Source organism: Osmia lignaria, chromosome 12 (genome assembly GCF_051020975.1).
Source record: "Osmia lignaria lignaria isolate PbOS001 chromosome 12, iyOsmLign1, whole genome shotgun sequence".
In the NCBI taxonomy this organism is placed as follows: Eukaryota; Metazoa; Arthropoda; class Insecta; order Hymenoptera; family Megachilidae; genus Osmia; species Osmia lignaria.
The window spans coordinates 6,598,479-6,620,477 of NC_135043.1; the positions used below are offsets into that span (position 1 = coordinate 6,598,479).

At 51.5% G+C, this 21,999-nt stretch overlaps 1 protein-coding gene across 6 annotated transcripts in view; it reads left to right on the forward strand.

Moving 5' to 3' along the window:
- Positions 1-21,999, forward strand: part of hth (Meis homeobox homothorax) — a 369,553-nt gene that overhangs the window by 237,046 nt on the left and 110,508 nt on the right. For all 6 annotated transcript variants that reach the window (XM_034321378.2, XM_034321376.2, XM_034321379.2 and 3 more), the window contains one exon: positions 91-239. In XM_034321378.2, the coding sequence (XP_034177269.1) occupies positions 91-239 (149 nt within the window). The remainder of the gene's footprint in view (positions 1-90; positions 240-21,999) is intronic.

Consider the following 21,999-nt stretch of genomic DNA (forward strand, 5'->3'; position numbering starts at 1 on the left):
ATTTTCTTATCACTTTTGTCGTCAACCCTTCTGCTTTAATACTGCGACCATTGTAAATTGTAAAATGAACAATATTTTAATTGATTGCAGGTGACGCGAGTAACGCGAGTATCGGAAGCGGCGAGGGCACCGGGGAGGAAGACGACGATTCGTCGGGTAAGAAGAACCAGAAGAAGAGAGGTATCTTCCCCAAGGTGGCGACCAACATCCTCAGGGCGTGGCTGTTTCAACACCTCACGGTAAGTGTCTACAGTTGTTTTTCATCGTCTATTGTCCACGTAACTGTACACTCTAGCTCGTCCTTCATCAAGAATCCGTCTCTTTTTCTTGGGTGAAAATAATTGGAAAAATCATTCTCCGTTCTTTTAATCTTCGGTACAATCTTCGAGTACAGCCTTTATCGGCGGTCATTCGCTTATCGAGCCGCGCTTAATACGACCAAGACAAACGACTGAACGAAATCGAGCGGGCAAAAAGGAAACATTTCCTAAATTGCTTTTATCCCGGCCGATGGGAGTTAAAGGTCGAAACGGAAAGAACGCGAGGACGGAAAAACGCGTTCGTTGACGAAGAGAGGGTACACTAATCTTCTAATGCCGAGATAAGGAGCGGTGCCACGATGCCGTTTTCCGATTCTAACGGGGGCCGGCCATCTAATGATTCACGGGTAATCTGAGCTGCAAAAAAACGCAACGCGATTAAAGGGATGGAAGAGGGATAGAAAGAAATAGACTCGAGGAAGAAATTCAAATTCCAATTTAGGCTTATCGATTATAGACGGGGTTAAAAAAGAAATTTTTGACGTAGAAGGTGATAAAAGGAATTTCGTTAGAAGACAAAGCTAAATTAAGATTCCAGACGAAATTTGAATTTATATTTCAACTTGTGGAGGAACGAAGAGGGGGATGGTAGCCGCGGTTGCGTAACGTTGCAGAGCAATTCGAAGCACGGTACATTGTCCCCCGCGCTACAGACACCCCATAGATTTCGGGTGTGATCAGGTTACCTTGCGAGAGCGGTAATCATATTGCAGCTCGGTTAATGCCATTACCGCACAAGGGGGGTTGGGTTGGCAGCCACCCTTGAAACCAGCCCGCAAACCACCCCCTCCGGTGATCCCGCCGCGTCGCACCGCGCTTCTCTAGCTCCGGCTTCAGCAACCCCCCTAACAACGTGTATTGGATATGACGTCGGGGATAGTGGGTTCATGGTTTAATGCATATACGCTGTTTGCTCGATGACGATATCGCGCTGGCTGTTGAAAAGACGAGCTCGAACCTGCTGCTGTACCGATACGATGCGTCTCCTCCTTCCTCCTCCGTTAATCGTATCCTCCAGAACGATTCGACTTGAAAGGATTTTAATGTAAGTCGAGCGGATTGCGTTCCTTTTGCTTCTTCAAAACGTGTTACAATATTTTTCGTATTTTTGAAGAATATCATTCGAAATCACAAACGTTTCTCGTTGAATCTCTACCGATAGCCTTGCTCGTGGCGCCGATAAATTAGTAACAATCGGGGAATAAGAATGAAACGAACAGCATGATCGCGGTTGGTCTCGTCGCGCTGTTACTGCCGGTATCCGCTGCCAGAAATTACAGCGGTTTTTCGCGACAGTCGTCTCGCGGGCATTCGTCTCGCCGTTATTACGAGCGATTAAGCGAGTACACCGTGAACCGGAATTCATTCGGCGCGCTGGATACATATTACGCCCTAAAAGAGTAACTGACTCGAGCCAAGCGTGTGTATTCAGCCGAGTGCCAGCCTCTTAAAACAGCCCCTACCTACCGTTCTTCATTTTTTCTTTTTCTTTTTTTCTTGTTCTTTTTATCCACCAAACGAATTACGACCTCGACGCACTTGATTTAACGCCCCAATCTTTCTACCCTGATGACTTACCGCCACGAGCATCTAACGTTCTTACCAACGTTTCGTTAATTATCACGGAACAGATGTTCCGGACGATATCTTACAAGATTTCTTGCTATGCAAACCTTAAAGCGTATTTTCCTGAAAAATTCTCTATCATTCCCGTTTATCATCGGTGCTCGTTGACGAAATTGAAATTTATCTACCGGAAAACTAACGAGTCACCGGGATAATTCGACCGGTTGTAGACTAGACTAGCTAGGTATATCATTTCACCCGGTCCCTGAAACATTTCGGAATCGCGACGCGACTCGCGCCAAGGAATTCGTCGGGGCTCGCCAATAAGCTGTCCCCGTTCGTGAAAGTCGGCTCTGATCCGCGAGCCGCGTTCCCCGTTGACGCTGGGCACTGAGAAAGCGACGCATAGCTCAGGCAACAGCATAGATAGATGGCCGGAATCGAACGTGGAACGAGATGAACGGTCGTTGCTAGCCGCAGACGCGTTCGCAGACGAAGAAAATGGAAAGAAAAGGAGCCGTGTTTCGGCTGACGTTTAGATCAAAGGAGACGAATACGAGGGTAGCGCGATGAGGAGAGCAAATCGCGAGGCATCTTCTACGAGCGCGTATAAATTAAATTAATTTGATGGAGGCGGAGTAGTTGCTTTATACGCTTCGCATCGTCCTCGCTGTTAAGCTTCCTCTCGTTCGTCTTTAGCCTCGTAATAGTGGCTGGGAATGTTGAGACTCGGCGTGAAAATCCGAGCGGAAAAGTCGCGAGCATCGGTGAAAATTATTCGTTTAAATTATTTCGTAAACAACGCGGTTTCTTCTTAAGGGTTAATCTGTTGGATTTTACTTTCGATCGTCATTTTGATCGAACAGGGTTCGAAGTTAATTCGATACAAGAATGTTGAAAGAGCCCGGAGAGACGTCTTTCTCTCGGTCCTTTGTTCGCTCCTTCTCCGTTGCTCCTTGGTTGTCATTTTGAAAGCCATCCGACGAACCACCCCTACGCCGTACGTACGTCCGTCCGACCAGCCAGCGTACCAACCTGACCGACCAACCAACCAACGAACCAACTCTGCGACCCTCCCCAAGTTTAATTAGACGGAAGAGGAGCATACATCATGGTCGACTCCGGTGTGCCGACCTTCCACGCCAGCCAACTTGCCCTTTCCAGAATTCTGCCCGCCGACCTACTACCCCTTCCCTCTACCCGCTTCCTTGCCTCTTGCTTCAGCAACAATGTTTCAAACGACGCGTCTCTTGTACAATTGTCCTTGTCCCAGCGTGTACCACGGAACCCAGGCAAAGACTCCCTCGGTTAAAACGTGTCGCGTGATAGGAAAACAAGCTTGAAGTTTAAATAGAACCCTCTGCCGCTCTGATTTAGCTAGCGTACTTTTCAAGTGTATCTCTTGGTAGAAATCTAATTAAACGTCCGTAGGATACGCGTAGAATTTTGAAAAGGTTCTTACCCGCATCGGAAGTCGTTTCGCGAGTTCACCTACGCGAAGCGAATGAAATTTTCATACGACGTTGTAGCCAAGTTTCGAGCCGCGGTTGGATCGTTCGGATGCTTATTAGAAACTATGTACCGCGATCCAGCGGTCGGTGGTGCGAGAGTTAGCATGTTAAGAGATTACTCTTTGTGCTTGCTTAACCAACGAGGATCTTAGCGAAAGAATGAAAATTCATTACGAAAGTTTCCGTCGACCAACAGTTGCTCGCGGCCAGCCGCTCGAACGATAATCCGATGGTCCGGAGTGTACGGGGAGGGAATGGAGAACGAAGGAAGATTGAAGATGGAGTCGACATATATAATCCATTTTAATTTACTCGGAAGATATATCCGTCTAGCTTGCAGTTTCCCGCGACTTCGTTCCCTGCTTCCTCTCGTTCCTTCATTTTCTACCTCTGCCTTTTTCCGCTGCTCCCGCGATTCTTCTTCTAGCTGCCTCTTCGGCGTCCTTATTCCCAGACACCGGTGGTCTTCTTATATCAATGGAAGCATTTCACGAAATTACATTTGCCAGTTCTGCTCGTGCCGTGCAGTTCCGTTTCGCGAATCGACTGGCGCCTCGGAATCTCATCCCCCGTTTTCGCTCTTTCATTTTTTTTTCTCCTTTCCCTCTCTCTCCTTCGAGCGAATAAATCGCAACAAAACCGCGGGAGGAAAACTAATTTTGCTATCGGAATCGTTTCTTAGCGTGCTCTATGAGCGTTCGGCACGAATTTCATCGGTAAAAATCTTGATTAAATCTACCGCGATCGAGCTTTAATGGGTTTCTGGTCACCTGCTGGGGGATTCACGTGGAAATTAGAGAAAGGATAAATTCGATTCTAAGCAGAGATCGCGCGAGAGAACGAGCGTCTCGAAACGAGGCGATTCTTATTCGATGTTCCATGTTGTAACACGAGAACGGAGCGTAGTCGAGGCAATCAATAAGCCATCTAAGGCAGGTAATGCTGCTACGGTACAAACCGCAAACCGGCAGTGCCATTATCTGCGCACACGTACGTTAGGTACACGCGTGCTGGTACACGTATACAGCGTGACCGAGAGACGCGAGCGTAGTTTCATCAAGATCGATAATGAACCACGTTTCATTTAGCGTATTGCTCGCTGCCATTCTAACATATATCTTTGCCGCGATCTTTAATTCATCCGTATCTCGCGGGACCATCGTATCGGCGACGCAGCGTGAAGCTGCGAACAAAAACGCGAGATCGATCTGACGCGTGGCGCGGCATTCTTCCACGTCGTACGACTTCTCTCGCCTTGTAAACCGCCATAATTCGAACCGAGGAGCCTTTTTCCTCTCGGGCCCGATAGAGAATTGCGAATCCATTACACTTCCACGCGCGTTCGCGTTCCCTTGTCACGATTTTTTCTCGGCCGTTTAATCCCCTCGAATCGAAACATGATTTTTAGCCGTCGTTTTAAATTGTAGAGGGTGGATCGAAGTCGATGCTGTTATTAGATGGTTTGCCAAAGGTGGTTTTCACGAAACGGCAGCCACCCACGAAAGAACGACCCGAGCTCGGGATATTTTAAACAATTTGCATAGACAATCGTAGCGGCCGTTTTTTCGGCCGTAAAGGGGGCTCTCGACGGCACTCGAGTCGACTGGCACGATCACGGCAGCTGGCTGACTGGTTGCCACAGCCCTGGCCGCCCTCTTCGCCGCGCCGGAGCGTTTTATGCCGCCATAACCGTAGCGCGGCATGGCCCACTTAGATCTCCTATCTCGGTCCCGTCGTGCTGTCCGCGTATACCGGCTGATATCTATTGTCCCCTCGCCACCCCTGCATCGCTCGTTTAACCGTCTCGCTTCCGGTCCCGGCTGCTCGTCCTTGCCCGTCGCTGGGTCAAGGTCTACGGAGGCAGCGTGTCTGCTCGCGCAAACGCGGTCCAACGACCGTTTGACGAGTTTCTTAGCCGAGAAATACGGCGAGGACAATTGTTTCCCGGTCGGTGGAGGAAGGCAACTTGTGCCAGAGACACGACGCGCCCCGTTGTCACCCTATCGGCTCGAAAGGACACGAAGGAGACGTTTGCATACATCGACCGGCAGTTTTCCGCTCGAACAAATCCTCGCTACGCGTTTATGCTGCCCTTCTTTCCACCCTGTCGAGAAGTTAATGCTTTTCCTCTCTTATTCTCGCCGCTTCCGCCATCGACCGATTCTCCTTCACCCTCTTTGTTATTCTTCGTTTTACGATCTGCCCGCGCAGGGATTTTCGTTGATACAATTGTCGAATTGATTTTTCTCGGTGGATCGAAGCAAGTTCTTTCGAAACGTTAATTTCGTATCGACCTAATTCGTTTCTGAAAGAAAGGGAAGTCAATGGGGATCGCGTTGGACGGGTCAGAGAGGAACAGGTAATTTCCTCTTTTGCGGAAGGGTAGCAATTCGCTCGAAGCGACATTTTCCTCGCCCTCTCGGTTGTCCTTGCACCGTCGGTGAAAGGTATCCCCGTTTCATGGCTCGTCCCTACGGTCAACCTACAACCTTCAACCTTCTCCGGTTGGCCCCGGGATACGGCAACCCCTTCTGCCTTTGGTTCGTGCTCACTGGCGCCGCCTCGGCTCGCATTTGAATATAATGCTTGGCCCTCGTCGACCGTGCGTCCCGGCAACCGAAGCGAACTGTAATTATGTTGATGCGCGGCCATTGTTGCGTCCATCCTGGACGCTCGGCTGAATGCCGAATCTCCTTCTTTCCCTCTTTCAAACGGCCTCTCCTCTCTCGCCCACGCCGCCGACATGGCGAGAGAAACCGAGAAGATTATTCTTGTATCCTTGATGCGTTTTACCGAAACCGGACAACAAGCACAGCCTCGCTACGAGAACGTTCGTCCAGTTTGTACTTGCACAGTTTTCCATCAGGAACGAGTGAAAAAAGTGCGAGAAACGATCGATCGTTCAATTTTCAAAGCAAACCATATATATATATATATATGTATATTGATCCCCGTGCGAAATTAATCGGGAGCTCGATTTCCCGGAGATTAATCGTCGACGAAGCTCCGGGTAGCCAAGGCTGGAATCGGGACGATTAAAAAAAGGAAGAGAATTCTTAAGAGCCGAGCGGATAATTGCAAAAACTGTAAGCGGTTAGAGAGGCAGAGCGTAGCTATGGGGTGGCGTAGCTGCAACCAACGGGTTCACTGTCGACTGGTATCCTTGTCTACGTAAAAAGGGGGTGGTACGCGGACCGAGGATTAGACTGTCGCCCCACGACAGGCTAAGCCCCTATTTTTACGAAATTTATCGCCGTTAATCCCTCGCCCTCTTCGCCCTCCTCCGTCCTCGACGTCCTCGCCATCGTGCCCGTTGTTCGGCTCGTCCGCGTCCTCTCCGCTTTTTTCGTCCTCCTCTTTCCTCTCTCCTCGTACCCGTTCGTCTCTTCGCTGTCGCTCGCGCTCCTCCACCTCCTGTCGATATGAAAAATAATAAAATGCCGCGTCTTTATAGTCGCAGCCGCGGTCTGCGCCCCGTTGACGCGGCGGCGGCAGCGCCTGGGCTCTTTCAAGCGGACTAGCTTGTCGACCGGTAATCCGGCCGGGATTTAAAACATTCGTATCTTGAATATGCATTCGTAGGTTTAAAGCGGGGCTCGCTCGCGTATATCCCGTCGTCGAGGACCAAGCACACCCAGGGGAAGAGGGAAACGTAAGCGGGTGCGGCCGTGTGTGTGTGTATGTGTATTCGTTCTCGTCCTCAGCACGCGTTAAGCGGCCCGCAGAGCCCGGGTATTAGCTCGGCCACTCATTAGCCTTTCTGCTCCTACTTGTCGCTCCGCGTAATCTCGCGTCCATCCCGCACGACCTGCCAGGCTTAACTTTGACGCCGCGACCTCGCTACTTCCGGGCCGGTATCATCGTCGTTCGAGATGCTCCAAATCGAGCACTCTCCGTGTCGATGAGTAATTTTATTCGATTAACCACGTATACGATCCACGCTCACTCTGTAGTTCGATATATCGGCTCTGCGAAAAGGTGTAGGTATCGCTTTCGATGTCTTCAAGGTGCGAAACGCGTCGAGGATCCGTCAGGGACGGTGCTTTCGTTACAGTTTAAATTAATCCAATTATGCATGCCGAGCAAAGCGGGCAAAGCCGAACGATCGCGTTCTCTCTCTCTCTCTCTCTCCCCTCTCGTTTCACGTCGCGCTCCGCCGCGGACTTTAAAGGTTTAAGCCGAATAATGGACGTAAGGTCCGCGCCGTCATCCATATGCAAAGCGTCCTAGCGGCGGCAGGGATTAGTCACGGCGATTTCGAAAGGATCCGGCACGCTGAAATTTACGTGGCGGTTCTTGTTCGAACACCTTGAGGATCGATTTGTCGTCTGACTGCTCGATCAACCGACCAAAATCACTGTTCTCCGAATGTAATCTTTTCGTTGATCTTCGAAAAGATACTCTTCAGAAGTCTGAATTTTCATCGAGCCGAAGCTTGATTACGGGTTAAGAGGACTCGGTTGATAACCGCTCGAAGGTCCCCACAGTTATCGCGGCTCCGTAAGCGTGTAGCCGCGTACCGTCCCACGGGAGTCGGCGGTGGATTTATGAGCGGACCAAAGCCGCACCGTCGCCGTCCCTGAACTAGACTCGAACGGATGCTCCGCGGACAAAACGTGACTGCTCCTCGTACAGCAACGAACCCCGTATCCGCCCGGCGAACGTTAATGATCGTTCTGCGAACGGCGATCCCATTAAGCCGGCGTTATCCGCGATTCCCGGTAGACCTGTAAATTCTTTCCGAGCGTCTAGGTTCACGGTGAACCGAAGACGGAAGAGGGATCGCGAGACGCAAGCTCTGGAAAACGTGTAGATTCGATGGCTAGTCCGTGTTTGGGTTTCGAGCGAACGTTGAAGCGTTCAGGATATCGCTGGCACCCCATTAAGGAGAGTGCAGCCGATGCTTGTACCCAACGAGCATTAGAGCATTCTGGTGTACATGTGTGCGACTGTTTTAGCGTTGGTCAGCTATCGACGCGTACCTGTGCGTATACAGCAATGGCATCAATACCCGATGTCTTCTCCTCTTCCGCATCTATCTATCTTATTCCCTGTTTTTGTTTTTCTCCACCCTTCTCTCTCTCTCTGATCGGTACGCCATCAGAACGTGGGATGACTGTTCGCGAGTGTACGGTCAGAGTAGCGGAAAGCTGTCTCATCGATTATATTACTCACAATACAGTGAACGCTTTCAGAGCAGCGCGAAAGGCGTATACTCTTTCCCTCTTGTCGCTAGAGGATGATTCGTAGCCAGGTAGCCGATTATTTCTGCCGATCTCGTGCATTCTTTCTGCATAGTTCCGAGAGTGCACCGCCACCGATGCAAAGCTCTCCGGCGGAACATTAATTACGTTAACAAAACATCATCGAACGTTTTCAATCGATAATAAAGGCGGCGAACAAAACAGCGGAACAAGGTATAAATTATTCGCGATCGAACTGCGGCTAGCCAACGAATTATCCGCCGGAAGAGCGGACAAACGTCATTGCGCGTTGCGCTCTCATTCTATTCGATTCCGTTGCATTCTATTCGCGGATTTCTATCTACGGCGTGTAATTAACGAAAACGTTAATTGATAATTAGGAACAGAGAAATAATTGGAGAAAATGACAGTACGATGCTACAATTCGATCGTAATAATTATAAAGAATTTTAATTTAATCAGTTGTTAATTAATAATCGTTGGAACGGTAGCACGCGCAATTCGGCGTAAAACCTTTCGAATCGCCGGACGTTTTTCGAGCTGGTGTTTCTTTCACGAATCGCTGGAGCATCCACGCGTGCCAACCGAACGAGGCGAGGCTCGAGCGAAGAAATCTCGCGATTTTTGCGGCACCTTTGCGGCGTCATCGCGATTGGACGGTTAACGAACCACAGCGAGGCGAACGAATCGCCGCGACGATTCGCCACGCGGTTCTCTTCGCGCTTCTCTTCGCGCGTCCTCCTCTTATCGGATTGGGCATCCAGAGGACAGAGAAAGGTAGAGAAAAGAGGGTCGCTTTACCGAGCGTATACGGGGCTTACGGCGGATCCGGATTTCACGGTCTTCAGGCAGTATCGTTCCTCGACCATACTCGCATCTTTCCTCCTTCACCTTTCCCACCTTCTTTCTTTTCTCGTTCTTACGCGACTTCTCACAGAGGAGCCGTTTCGCGTTCCGCTCGATTCTTCCGCCGGCATACTTTACGCTTGCGATGCTCCGTGCCTTTTTACTTTTCACGTTTCGTTCAAACATCTTGTACCGAGTAAAGTTTACCAAGGGTGTAGATAGTTTTTTGTTTATATTTAAAGGGTTAATCCTAAGGCGAAAGAGCTTTTCGAACGTCAAAAGGTGAAAAGGTAACGTTCTCATCGAGAGTTCCTTACGAATCCCAAGAATCTTCGCGTTCCTTCCATTAACGTATTACGGTAGCAGTCTTGCAGGATTTTCGGAAATCTACGCGATACGAGCCTCGTGGGTGGTTTTCGCACGGACGTCGAAACACCGGTATCCTCTTTACGGTCGCTCGAAATGGGAGTTGGCCGGATCCTCCGGAAGACGCTTCAATTGCTGGAAGCGAACACGCTGGTAGCGGTTCTCTCGCACGCGTCCCATCCGACCATCCTTTAATTCAGGCTGACAGGTGAATTCCATCCCGTCCCCGCGCACCGCGCCGCCCTCCCACGGGATAAGATAGATCCGTTCCCGGGATTTCCTACGGGATCCGCTGGATCTTATATCACCGACGGCCATCTCTATATAAGCAGTCCCGCCCTTCGGCCCGGCTCATCCGAATTGCCGGTAGCGTTGCTGTTCGATCTGCTGGGAATCCAGAAACATTTCCTCTCCGCTAATGCGCCGGAATTACGCAATTCTGCCCCCGTAATTTGCTACTTTCTTTTATCGCCGCGGCAAAATCCCCGTGATGGAAATTGGAGCGTACCGATCACTACCTTATTTTTCTTCTCCAAACTTTCCTCGTTATGATTAGTTTCGAACAGAGATGACGAGTTGATTGGTGAAAGGATTAGGTCTGATTAGTTACGGTGTAATCTCTTTATTAATATTAAATGAACAGCTATAAATTTGAGATGTTAATGGTTAGCATTCTGAGATAGGTAGGCCGTTGCTTTATTTACGATCATTCATTCCATTATGGAGCAACGTTCTCTATCAGCTAGTAGTCACGGTCGAGGAAGATCGGACAAACGCAACGGGAATACAAACGATCCTACCGGTAAAGAACTCATTTTACTTGGCAAGATGAGACGCGATCACGCGTTATCCGTACACTTGAAAGATCCTCGGCTCGTATCTCAGCAACGAAGCAGATCCTGCTGGTTGTTCAGCGAACGATCGAAGCAGATATCGCGTCTGGCCGGATGAAATAGACTCGCGTATTCGCTCGGAATGCCGACGTCGGATCGCGTTAATCGTAATATCGCGAGGACGCAGGCCTCGTTCGCGAGCAGATTACATCGGCTAAAAGATTCCGCGACGCGGTGCATGCTAATTGGACAAAAATCAACCCGCCCGCCCCCCCGGTTCCCCGGACTTTCACGAAGCCACGTTGAACCGATCGGCGCGGATCTCGGGGCGTAGAGGGAACACGACGAGATAGGGATCGGCTTTCGCTCCTCGTGAGCGTCACTGTAGGTAAGGTACTCGCGTACAAGCCGTGGCTAACCGCCTCGCCTCTCCTCGACTCGCCGTTGGAAACGAGGAGTAACGATTTTACAAAGTGCCTATCTCGACCCCCGGTCCTTTTCTCCACTCCGCGGCGAAACCCTCGCCGTTTCATTCGCTTTTTCTCGCTGCACGCACGATTATGCCGGCGCATTATCCGCGTACGTGCGACTCGAGTACGTGTGGCCGTGTCTACCTAGGTGTGCGCGTACTTCTTGCCCGCTTCGAGTCGCGACTCTCCGGCGTGGCTAGACTCTGCCGGCAGAGAGAAGAAGAGGAGAACGGTCGGGAAAGAACCATTAGTCATGATTAGGCCGTTGACATTGACGCCGTTCGCTGGACGCGAGCTTGTACCCTTCGGGCAGATGGAGTTCTTTGATACACGCGAGAGCCGAGCCGAGAGACACGCTCGACGATCTTCCTTCTTATCTCCCAGCTATCTACCAGCACCGCTCGAACCTCGGTATGATTTACCGGCGTTATTCGGTGTCCGCGGAACTGAAACCGCGTCGAGGTCCCAGGTGTCCACGGAAAGGCATCGGAATTTGTTGAGGGAAATCGCGTGGCTATTCGACCGATCGTGTAATCCCGGATTCACGCGTGTCCCCCCCGGTGACTTTTTTTTTTATCGATCATCGTGCTCGAATGTAAGGCTTATTGGGTAGTCGGGATCGAGAAAAGGGAGTCAAGTCAGGCTGGAGAAGGTGGGTAACCTTATACAGGCGAGCGGCGAAGCCGAGATAGCTCGGCCCCTTACGCAGCCTCCTCTCTACATTATATTACACGAACCGTGTCGGATTACCGCTGGAAGCGACCATGGACTCGTCTCGGATCCGCGCGAGCGTGCCGCCATCGATCGCGCTCGAACACGTCGTCATCTTAGCGAATCGCGTTCTTTCTTCGATTTGCATAGCGACCTTCGACGTTCGCGAGCCTGTCTCGCACCTCGATGAAACGAGAGAAACCTCGAGGCTCGCGGCACCCAGCGCAGAAACGACGCCGAGGTCCGAGGGGCCGGGTTTTTTGCGGTCGCTTGTCGCGATTGTTGGCCGGACCAGGACTCGGCGAATCGCATTCCAGTGTCTTTCACGGGCGAGAATGAGCAGCTACGGGCTACGAACAGCCGGGGAAGTCGAGGGACGAGAGAGTGACGGAGAGATAGCGTAGAAAACATCCGTGGCCCGCGCTGGCTCATCAACGCCTCCGGCTCCGCTGCGAAACCCATTGGCGCCCCGGGACAATGCCATCTGCATTCCGATCCTGTGGGCGAGAGAGCCGACCGTGCCGCATCTCCACGATCCGAGCTTTCTTACTTCTTCTCCTCTCACGCTGCCCGAAATGACGCGATTTTGTCCTCGCCGCGTCCGGTTCGAACGCCCGCCGACCAAAGTGTGCGGGCTTGATGAATTCCGCTTTAATGTTCCCTGTCCCCGGCTTTTTGCCGCTCGCACGATTTATCGAGGAAACGAGAAATTTATCTGGGAGAAAGGGGTTTAGATTCGTCCTTTTTGTTCTATTCCCGAAGCGAAGAAGAAAATTATAATTCTCGTCTTAAGGATAAATATTTCGAGCATTTTCCACGCGGTTTTCGTTCGAAAGGATAATCGGCAAGACGGCTCTTCTCGCGTCGAGTTCAGTGAACCCGAAGGAACGCGCATCGAGGATAAGACACGGGGGAAAAATGGGGAAAAACTCGGAGCCGTGGCGTTTAAACCAGGGACGGAAGATTTATCTATACGACGCGGAGTTTCAGCGAGCAATCGTAAATGAAGCGTCTAACGACAATCTCGCTCGCGAGGAAAGCTGCGACAAAAGACAGACGGGTAGCGTAGGTCGCCGAGGGAGTTTTCCTTCCGTCACCACGAGTTCCTAGCCCCTTTTTCCTCCGTGAATACCCTCTGCCCCTCGGCGAACCTCGAAGATTAGGTCACGAGACGCGATGCTAGGGACGAAGTGTAGCCGAGAGGAGCCGAAAACACGCGTGACTCGTTACTTCTGCTTAAGCGACGAGACTGTAGAGATGGACGTTCCGTGTCCCTTTCGCCTTGTCCCCTGAACGCAGATGTGCAAGCGAGCGGGCCAACAAGCTCCTGGGCAAGGAAGAAAACGATACGTGGAAACATGCTGGAGAAACGAGGAGAGAAAAGTTTGTAGCGAAGAGGGAGGTGAAACCGTCGAGGAGAGACAGAGAGGAAGATGGAGGGTGGGCTTGAAGCGGGTGGTAGGTAGAAACAAGCGAAAGAGGGACGAAGCGGGGAAGAGGGTGCTCCTGGAGATTTATGACAGGCGTTAAGCAGTAATGAAATTGCTCGTTGCTCGTTCCTCGAGGGGTGTGGAAGGGACCGGGGAACCGAGCGGGACTCGCACGGGGGTTCGACGTTGTTCGAGACACACCGGTGTGCCGGCGACGAAGGAAAGGTAGAATCGTCCAAAAGGGGCTTTCGTCGAGGGGCAGAGGGGTTGCTCGGTGCACGCAGCAGTAGAGAAACAGTCACGTGGCGCAATTACCTCTCGCCAGCTGTGTATCCACGCTATTCTCTGAAGGACTTTTAATCGCGCCACCCTCGCGGTTTCTTCCATCTTTGCTCGTTCTCTCGTTTATCGCGCCTCGTAAAGATACGGAACGCAACGCAACGACGCGGCTGGTCGTGCCGTTTCCCGCTAAATCCTCTCGATCTACCTGGCGAAAGCGGCGCGTGCAAACCTGTGTAACGAGAGTTTTATGCCGTTCGTCGGCGAATCGAGAACGATTCTCGTAAGGGACCCGGAGTGGCCGGCTTGCGGCTATCGTGCCGGCCGACACTTGCCAACGATCGCGTGAAAACGCGCCTCGCGGTAGAAATGGTCGTCGTATTTCAGACGAGATGAGGGAACGGGCGGTGGACGCGTTCGATCCACTCGACGAGGATTCTACTTTAGAAATTGTTCCTCGAGTTTCTTGGAATATTATTTTTTCTCAGACGACGAAAACTTGAAACGTCAGAAAGTTAGCGGGTTGTTTTTACTGGTGTAATGTACACTTGCGAGTTGTTTGGAAACTTTGTGGTATTCGAGCGAAATCTTTATTGGAATCACAGACAGTGAATGTTTATAGTATCTTATAAATTTCTATTCTTTTTCATTTTTATTCATAAAGGATGAAGTTTTAAATAACGAGCAATTTGTCACGCGTTCCTCGGTGCAGAGAAATCGCGATCAAGGGGCTCTCACGCTGGTCGGATCCGTTTTCACCGATCGTCGGCGAGAGTTCAGGTTACGGAAACGATCCCGGGAGTATCCGGAGCCGTGTTCCAGACGGAATTCGACACGAGAACGGATCGATCGATCATCGGGCGTGGATCGATCGTAGAGTCCACGCGACGTTCTGGCATCGAGCACCACCTGTTTCGCGATCCTGTCGCTTCCCCGATCGTCTCACTTTTCTGCGTACGACGCGAATTTTCGTTTCGACAACCGGTCCTTTGTCCAGCGTTGATCCGCCAAGGGAGGCACCCCTTTGTGCCTCGTCACGGGCGAACGCGTGGGTGTCGTGGACACGCGAGAAACACGTTCTCCATTGCGCACAATAGTAAACCGTGAACTCCGCTCGTTGTGATTTCGCTTCGAAATTAATTGCGCGAGATTTTTCTGAAACGTTTTTTCAAATTAAATTAAAATAAATCTTTGAATAAGAAGGAAGAAAACGTTGGATTAGGATTAGAGTACACGCGAATGGCACCCTCCGGATATGAAAAACTGTTGCGAGGGCGAGAACGATGGAAAAAAAATTCGCCGAGCCAAACGAAATACATATCCGCATCCGACCACAAGCTTCCATTTCCGGTGGCCGCCAGCCGTTGGCCCACTATATTTCCGAGACATTTATCCTGGTTTATCCCGTACGCGGAGACGGTATCGACGGGGGTTGGAAAGGAAGGGGCAGGCTCTCGAGGGAGGTTCCTCGTCGATAGATCTTGCGCCGTAGATACGCTTCGAATCCTTGGAATTGGTCAGCTCCGCGAATGTAAACCGTGTCCGGCTTCTCGAGGTTATTATTCAACGATCCATGAACTACCGAACCATCCGAATGGGTGCGATAAATACACGGGTCATTCGATAAATAAAGAGACAAAACATCTGTTGTTTCAAATTCTTTTATTCAAATATTTTTCAAAATACAGTTATATATGGAAATGTAAAATTGCACCGAGGTGTTGCCGATGAGGTGTTTTAATTCGACGCCAGCTTGTTATTACGATCTAATGTTCCGGGTTATTGCGCGGCCTGATAAGGGCCGTATCGACTTCATTTGCATTTCTGTATTTTCCCCGCGAAAACGTGCTAATCCAGGGCCGTGTCACGCACGTGCGTGCGCGTTACGACGGAACGGGGAGAAAATGGAGGAATCGAGAGGAGAATGGACACGCGCATGGGGCGAAGAACGTTGACAAGCAGACCGGCCAACTCTCGGCGATAGTTATGGCAAACGGCCAATCAAATTCCGTTCTCCGAAGTCGCCAGATGACGGCGGATAAATACTCCGTGCGTTCACAACCATTGCCACCTGATTGCCGAAAAAGGGACTAGAGTAGAGCAACCCTTATTCGTCGAGTCTGAAACGCGATAGAAGGTAGTATGTAAGGTAAAATTTCGATAGAAACGTGTGTACCTAACGTTTCGCTTTATGGAAAAGGACAAGAAAGGAGTTGTCGTCGAGCATTGGTAATAACACCCAGCTGGAGCAGCTTGCGATCGGAAACGGCTCGGCTCGGCGCAGGTGAATAAGTTTCGACGAGTGGACGTTGTTGTCGGGCGTTTCAGGGTACGTCCGGACGGGTCCGGCGGTGACGGGCCAGGGTATTCGATGCATCGGGAGTGCTTTTGCGGGAAATAAATTTCGAAAGCGACACGCGGCTCTATCCCTCGCCGCGACAAGAGAAGTGGATGTTTTCGAGGGCGTCGCGCGGTGCATTGTTTGCCGTGAGAACGCAGACCGCGGAGATGCGCGGAGAGATATTGCCAAGAGATAGATAGAGACAGAGAGAAGAGACATGAGCGAGCGGGTTTAGCAACGGAAGAGCAGAAGAGAATGAGAGAGAGAGAGAGAGAGAGAGGAGAGTGGAAAGGGTGTGGGATGAGGGTAGAGAGAAGCGCGATGAGAGAGCAGAGAGGAATGGAGAAGGGAGAACAGAGCTCTGGCATCGATCTAGTCGTCGGTTCGGCCGGGGGCGGAGCAGGGACACAGGTGCTTCTCCGCGTCTACAGGCTTAGTGTCTGAACCAGCCCCAGAACCACCTCTGCGAATCAGCCTTGATAGCGGCCACCGGCTGCTCCATATAGTCGTGCTCGGGAATCGCGTTGGAATTAGGCGATACCATTCCCTCCTCCCCTATTTCCGCACGTCACTCCGCGTATTCCACGCGTACGCGATAATTCATCGCGAGCACGCGGTCCGTTCTCTATCCAGCTGTCGTACGATCGCTTCTGCAACACGATCCTTGTTGCAATTCTTTCACTCTTAGCGGTGATTGCTTTTTATTTTTTGGCCCACCCTTATTTTTCTCCCGAACAGGCGAATGGTCGATTGAGTACTAGTGCTAGGAAAAAGAGGATAATAGGCCGTCGAATCAATCACGGGCGGGTATTGAACGGAGCCGCAAAAGTGGAAGAGAGGATCGCGGTGCTGGTAGCAGCGACTTAAAAATCTCTTTTTTCCTCCTCTCCGAGGGGTCCATTCTCGAACGGGGATCGCGACAATTACGGGACGCCCGGGAGATTTATAGGCACGGCGGGGAGGGAGAAAAAGAGCGTAGAAACGGGAGGAGAGAAGACCGGGGATCGAAGCGGACGAAAGTTTCGTCTCGAACAGTCGTCCCGTGAATAAATTAGAATTCGAGTATCCGCGGTGATGTATAATGTAATGGATACCGGGACACAAGGGGAGAGAAAAAGAGAGAATGACGGAGTGGGTGATGGTTAAAGGGAAAAGGAACGACGTCGAGGAGCCGCCGGCGAAACGGCCCAGCCGAGCTGATTAATTATTTTTGTTTAAACCCGAAACTAACAACCATCGCGGACCAGACAGATTCTCGGAACAGAAGAAACTTCCTCCGTTGGTGATCGCTGGAATCGCATAATCCCAAAGATCCCTGTTTCTACTTGACGATGGAACGCGTATCGAGCAAGGCCTTGTAACAACGTTGCGTAATCGTCAGGGTATCGTTTCGCGTTTCTTCCGCGACTCGACGGATCGAATAGGCGATCCGTTTGTCCTCGATAATGACGAACCGTTCATACGATCCGATCTGGTTACTTTGCTCTCGAACAAGCATTTACGTCTACTTTGAACAAGACTTACATGGCCGACGATATTATCCCTGGGGGGGACGCAAAAGTGGCGCGTTTTTACGATTAGACGAGGAGGCACGGAGCGTACGGCTCTCTGAGAAATGATGGAGTCGCCTTCGTTGCCGCGCGCAGGAAATAAGCAGTCGAAATAAAAGGAAGGAAGCGAAGGGTAGAGAAGAAAAGAGGAAGAAGAAGAAGAAGAAGAAGAAGATGACGAAGACGACGGCGACGACGACGACGACGACGAAGAAGAAGAGGAGGAGGTGATGGTAGCGGTAGGGAAGAAGGACGAAGAGGAAGGAGGAGGAGAACTCGACTCGGAGATCATCTGCCGCTATAACAGGCTGCCAGCTGGCAAAAAAGTCAAACGCGAGGCTCCCTTCGCTATGCGATGCTATGTTGATGGCGTGTCGCTGCTTATTTTCAACCCGCTGCCTGCATACCTGGTTAGATCCGAGAGGGATCTCTGAAATGTTCTTGGCTCCGATCCGAAATCATATACTACTGCTTTCATCCCTTTCTCTGCTCTCCCTGTTTCCCTCTCTGGCCTGCTGGCGTCGCGTTTATCGTCCTCGACCGCCTATCGTTGACGGCCGCCACATCGCGATTTGCCTCCTTTTCTCACCGTTTCATTTATAAACTCGCGCTAATTATAATCGTGGACGGTCGCGATTGATCGCGGACGCGCATCTCGTTACGGCTCCGATTACAGCGTCGAACCGGCTGGCCGCGGTTTCGAAACCAGTCGGTGACCGCGAGCCTCCCGATTTTTCCGCGCGCCCGTCGATCAACGATCACCGTTTCACCGTTTAATTGACCCAGTCGTCGGCACGCAGCCGATAATTGCATTATCGTCGCGCGAACGTGCTCGTCGGCCGTGACGAATCGGCTAGATTCGCGCGAGGATCGCGGACAATAACGCGGAGACATCGGTATCTTTCGACGGTCGGGTTATCTCGCGTAGCAGGAGCGAATATGAAATCGTTGGTGGAGGATCGGGACGGGACTATCCGGTCGGTGGTGGAGCGCGTGTTGCGAGGTGTTTCGTGCTAGATCGCACGGCGGGACTGTGCACGAAGAGAACAGGTAGTCGGGTAGAATGCAAAAACCTTTTCCGCGCGCGTTTCACGCTGAAATTCTAACCCCTTTCGAGCCGTTACACAATCTTATCGTGGCACCGCTGCCGGCTTTCCTGCTACCTTCTCGTTTCCCTTGGTTCGTAGTCGGGGGTGGGGGGGCTCGCAGCCGCCTTAGGACGGTTACCCCGGCAGAGAGGGAACGACGACGACGAGGACGACGAGGACGACGACGAGAGAAATCGAGGGAAGGAGATAAAGAGAAAGGGAGAGGAGAAGGTACGGCAACCAGTCAGGCAACCCCTAGCTTGATCCACGTTGTACCCGTGGATGGAAAGGGGTGCGGGGCACCCCCTGGCTAGGTAGTAGAAGGGGTGTCGTGATAACGTCACGGTCTGACAGAGTGCCGCTGCTATCGCGCCGCCACACGCCGGCAGAGAAACAAAATGGAACCTCCGACCGACCGACCGACCGACCCCCTACCACCTTCCCTACCACCCTATTCTACACGCTTTGCTTTCCCGTTTCATCCCTCTCGACGAGCCACCGGTTCCGACCTCCACGAACTTTTCTTCGCTCGATTCCAACCACGAGCATCGCCACGTCGAAATGTTCTACCTAGTAGAAAAAGGTGTGCCAGAGTTTATAAGAGCCCGATCGTCGTAGAAATACTGGGAACGGAAAAGCGTGAAAAAGCGAACGCGTACGGATAGGACAGAAGGACGTATCCACCTTTTCCAATCGTCCCGAGGCACTCGAGATTCGATTCGGGAGATTAATGATCGGCCCGGGAGGATCCGGACGAGATCCTCTCGAGCGCCCTCGGGCGACGGGACGAGGCTCTCCGCATCTCTCGTCCTTCTGACTCCGGGAACGAAGGACACGAAAGAACGAACAGGGAGATCTTGTCTCGGTTGGAGAGAGCCGCGTCGGGGATCGGGAATGCCGGTGATATACAGCCCCGCTCGATTTGATTCCCTGATCGCCAGAAAATGATAGTCTTTCGGAAAGATGCCGTTTAATCGATTGCTCCCGCCAACCAGATCCGATAAACGATCCGGCCGGATCTGTGCCATTCTCGGGCCGAGCCTTCATATTTCATCGCGAACACGCCACTCGCGAAGCCTTGGAAACACCTCGAACATGCATCGTCCGATGTTTTCCTTTTATATTATTAAAAATCATCGTCTACATGAAATCTCGACTTATCTTCGAACGATGATCGTTAAGTTACTTGGGAAAATTCACACCTGTTTCTCTTTGCCTATTTATTCCGAGGATTCTAGACGTTATCTCTCGCATCTGTAAATCTTCCCAACAACAAATGAGCGACAAAAAAGAAGAAAAATACCCCGGGACTCTGACCATATTTTAACCGGAAATTTACTTCGCTCGAGCGTTAATCCTGTTTGGCTATCCTTAAATCTAGCAACGTGCCGGTCTTAATCGAATTTCGAAGCATGAACGGCTTCGAACGCGCCTGGATCGCGCGCGGTCACGAAGCATCAAGGGAACGGGGGTGCAGGATCGATACGAGGAGGACACACGTTTCGAACCGAACACACGTCCCGGTGAAATGCACACAAGGTCGTAGGGGCGCGTTGGCGCGCGGAAATCCGGTCGGTATCCGGGGCGCAGATCGCGCGCGAAACGTTCGTGTCCGCGCGGCGGGGAGCAAGGACTTTTTTGGTCGGTCGACTCCGCTTCCGGCACGCTGGCAGCCTGTGCACCGCGTACATCAAAAGCGCGCGTGTGCGATAAATAGAAAGTAGCCGATATTAATTCCGCTAATTGCGAGGCACCGAGCCGCGGGCGGTCCTCTTTCGCTTACGCGAATAACAGGTGCGGCTACCTCTTGCGCGGAAAAGCTTGATTTTTCGAGCCTGCGCGACACGGTGGTGCGAGTTGAAAGCGGGTTTCGTAGGTGTGTCGGTGTCTACAAAGCACGAACGTCGGCTAATGGCACGGAAAGGGTGGTGAAAATAAAGAGAGGGTGGACGTGGCGGGTTTGGAGGCTGTAATTAAAACAGGAATGTTAATTACTCTTTGCATTACCGAAAAGCCTGTTATTGCCAGCGGGTTTAGCGGGAGCACGCGCTAGTTCTCGCGAGCAACTAGGAAACTGCTCGAGCGGAGGCGTAGCTGCATCGTTTTCAACCGAGATTTTCCTCTCACTTCCTCCAGCTGAATCGAACGCGTCGATAATCGTCGCGTAATGCTCGCCTGTCGAATTAATTGCCGCTATCGGGAATCGATCACGAACCGGGGAGGTCTAGATGAATCGTCGATAACCAAGGGGACTTACGCAATCGTAATTGGGACGCGTTATCCTCCGACCGATTCGCCAGCCGGAAACGTCTTATTTCCCGCCGAACGACGAATCCTCGACGATCGCGTGAGTGTACGCGTCTCGACAAGAACCTCTTCCGTCTAATAATAATCTCGTACGTCCAGTCGGCGAAGCTTCGTGTCCGGTTGGCCAGAAACGATTTCTCCTTTTGGAATATTCAATATTCGTTCCAGGAACCGGTAGTAAAGCGGGTCCGCGAACGGGTTCGCGCTTGCGGTAATTTATGCCTACGACAGAGGAGAAGTTTGGCCTAGGACGGGAATAGAAACTTAGTCGAAATCGAGGGAATACTTTGTCGTGATGGCGGGTCGTTAAACGGTTTCCTATTCGAGATACAAAGAAGTCGAGAAATGAGACGAGACGAGACGAGGTCTGGCTAGGTCAGCCGGTTGGCTAAGGTCGAAGGGTCGTAAATACGGGGCCGAGTTTCGAGAGAGCCAGATGATTTATAGAAACTTAAATCCCTGGGGCTCTCTCGTCTCACCGGGCAGCTCCGTTCCCTTTCGCCTCTTGTACGCGGACAACGAAACGAGCCGCTTGTGTCTATCTATCTTTTCTCCATCAACCAGAGAATCGAGTGGATGTGTAGCGAACGGAACGGGCCCGTTCTGAGAGCGGGTTGAACGAAGAAGAGGGAAGGAAGGAACCGCGAGAGTCGTCTGTTCGGGACGCGCCACCCTTCTTCAGGAATATTTAATTACAGCCTTCGCGCGGGCTACAAGACCGGGAAGAAAATAACGCGGCGGGGACCACGGTCTCGGAATGGCTCGGTGTTCGAGGGCACGCTCCTCTGTGTTTACCTCGTACTTCTAATTGCCTCGGTCTGCTCCGAGTCTACCATTACCGGCTGAACGAAGATCGCGTATCTCTGTATTGCAGCCTGCACCCATGCGCACCCTCGGCATTCGTGTACGCGCGTTTATCGACGCGACTGGATGGACGAAACGCACGCTCGAAATCGCTCCTCAAACTAATAATTATGGAAGTTATACCCGGCAACGGGTAGACGTCCCTCTCGGGCTTGCATCGTAGCAAGGATTCGAGGATTCGTCGAAGGACCGAGGTTGGATGACTCTATCCGGACAGTGGAGGGAGTTGGACCCCGGCCAAATCTGCTTCTTCGCTGTTTTAAAGAATATTCCTTGAACGAGCTAAGCGAAGGGAACTTGGACTTTCATGAGA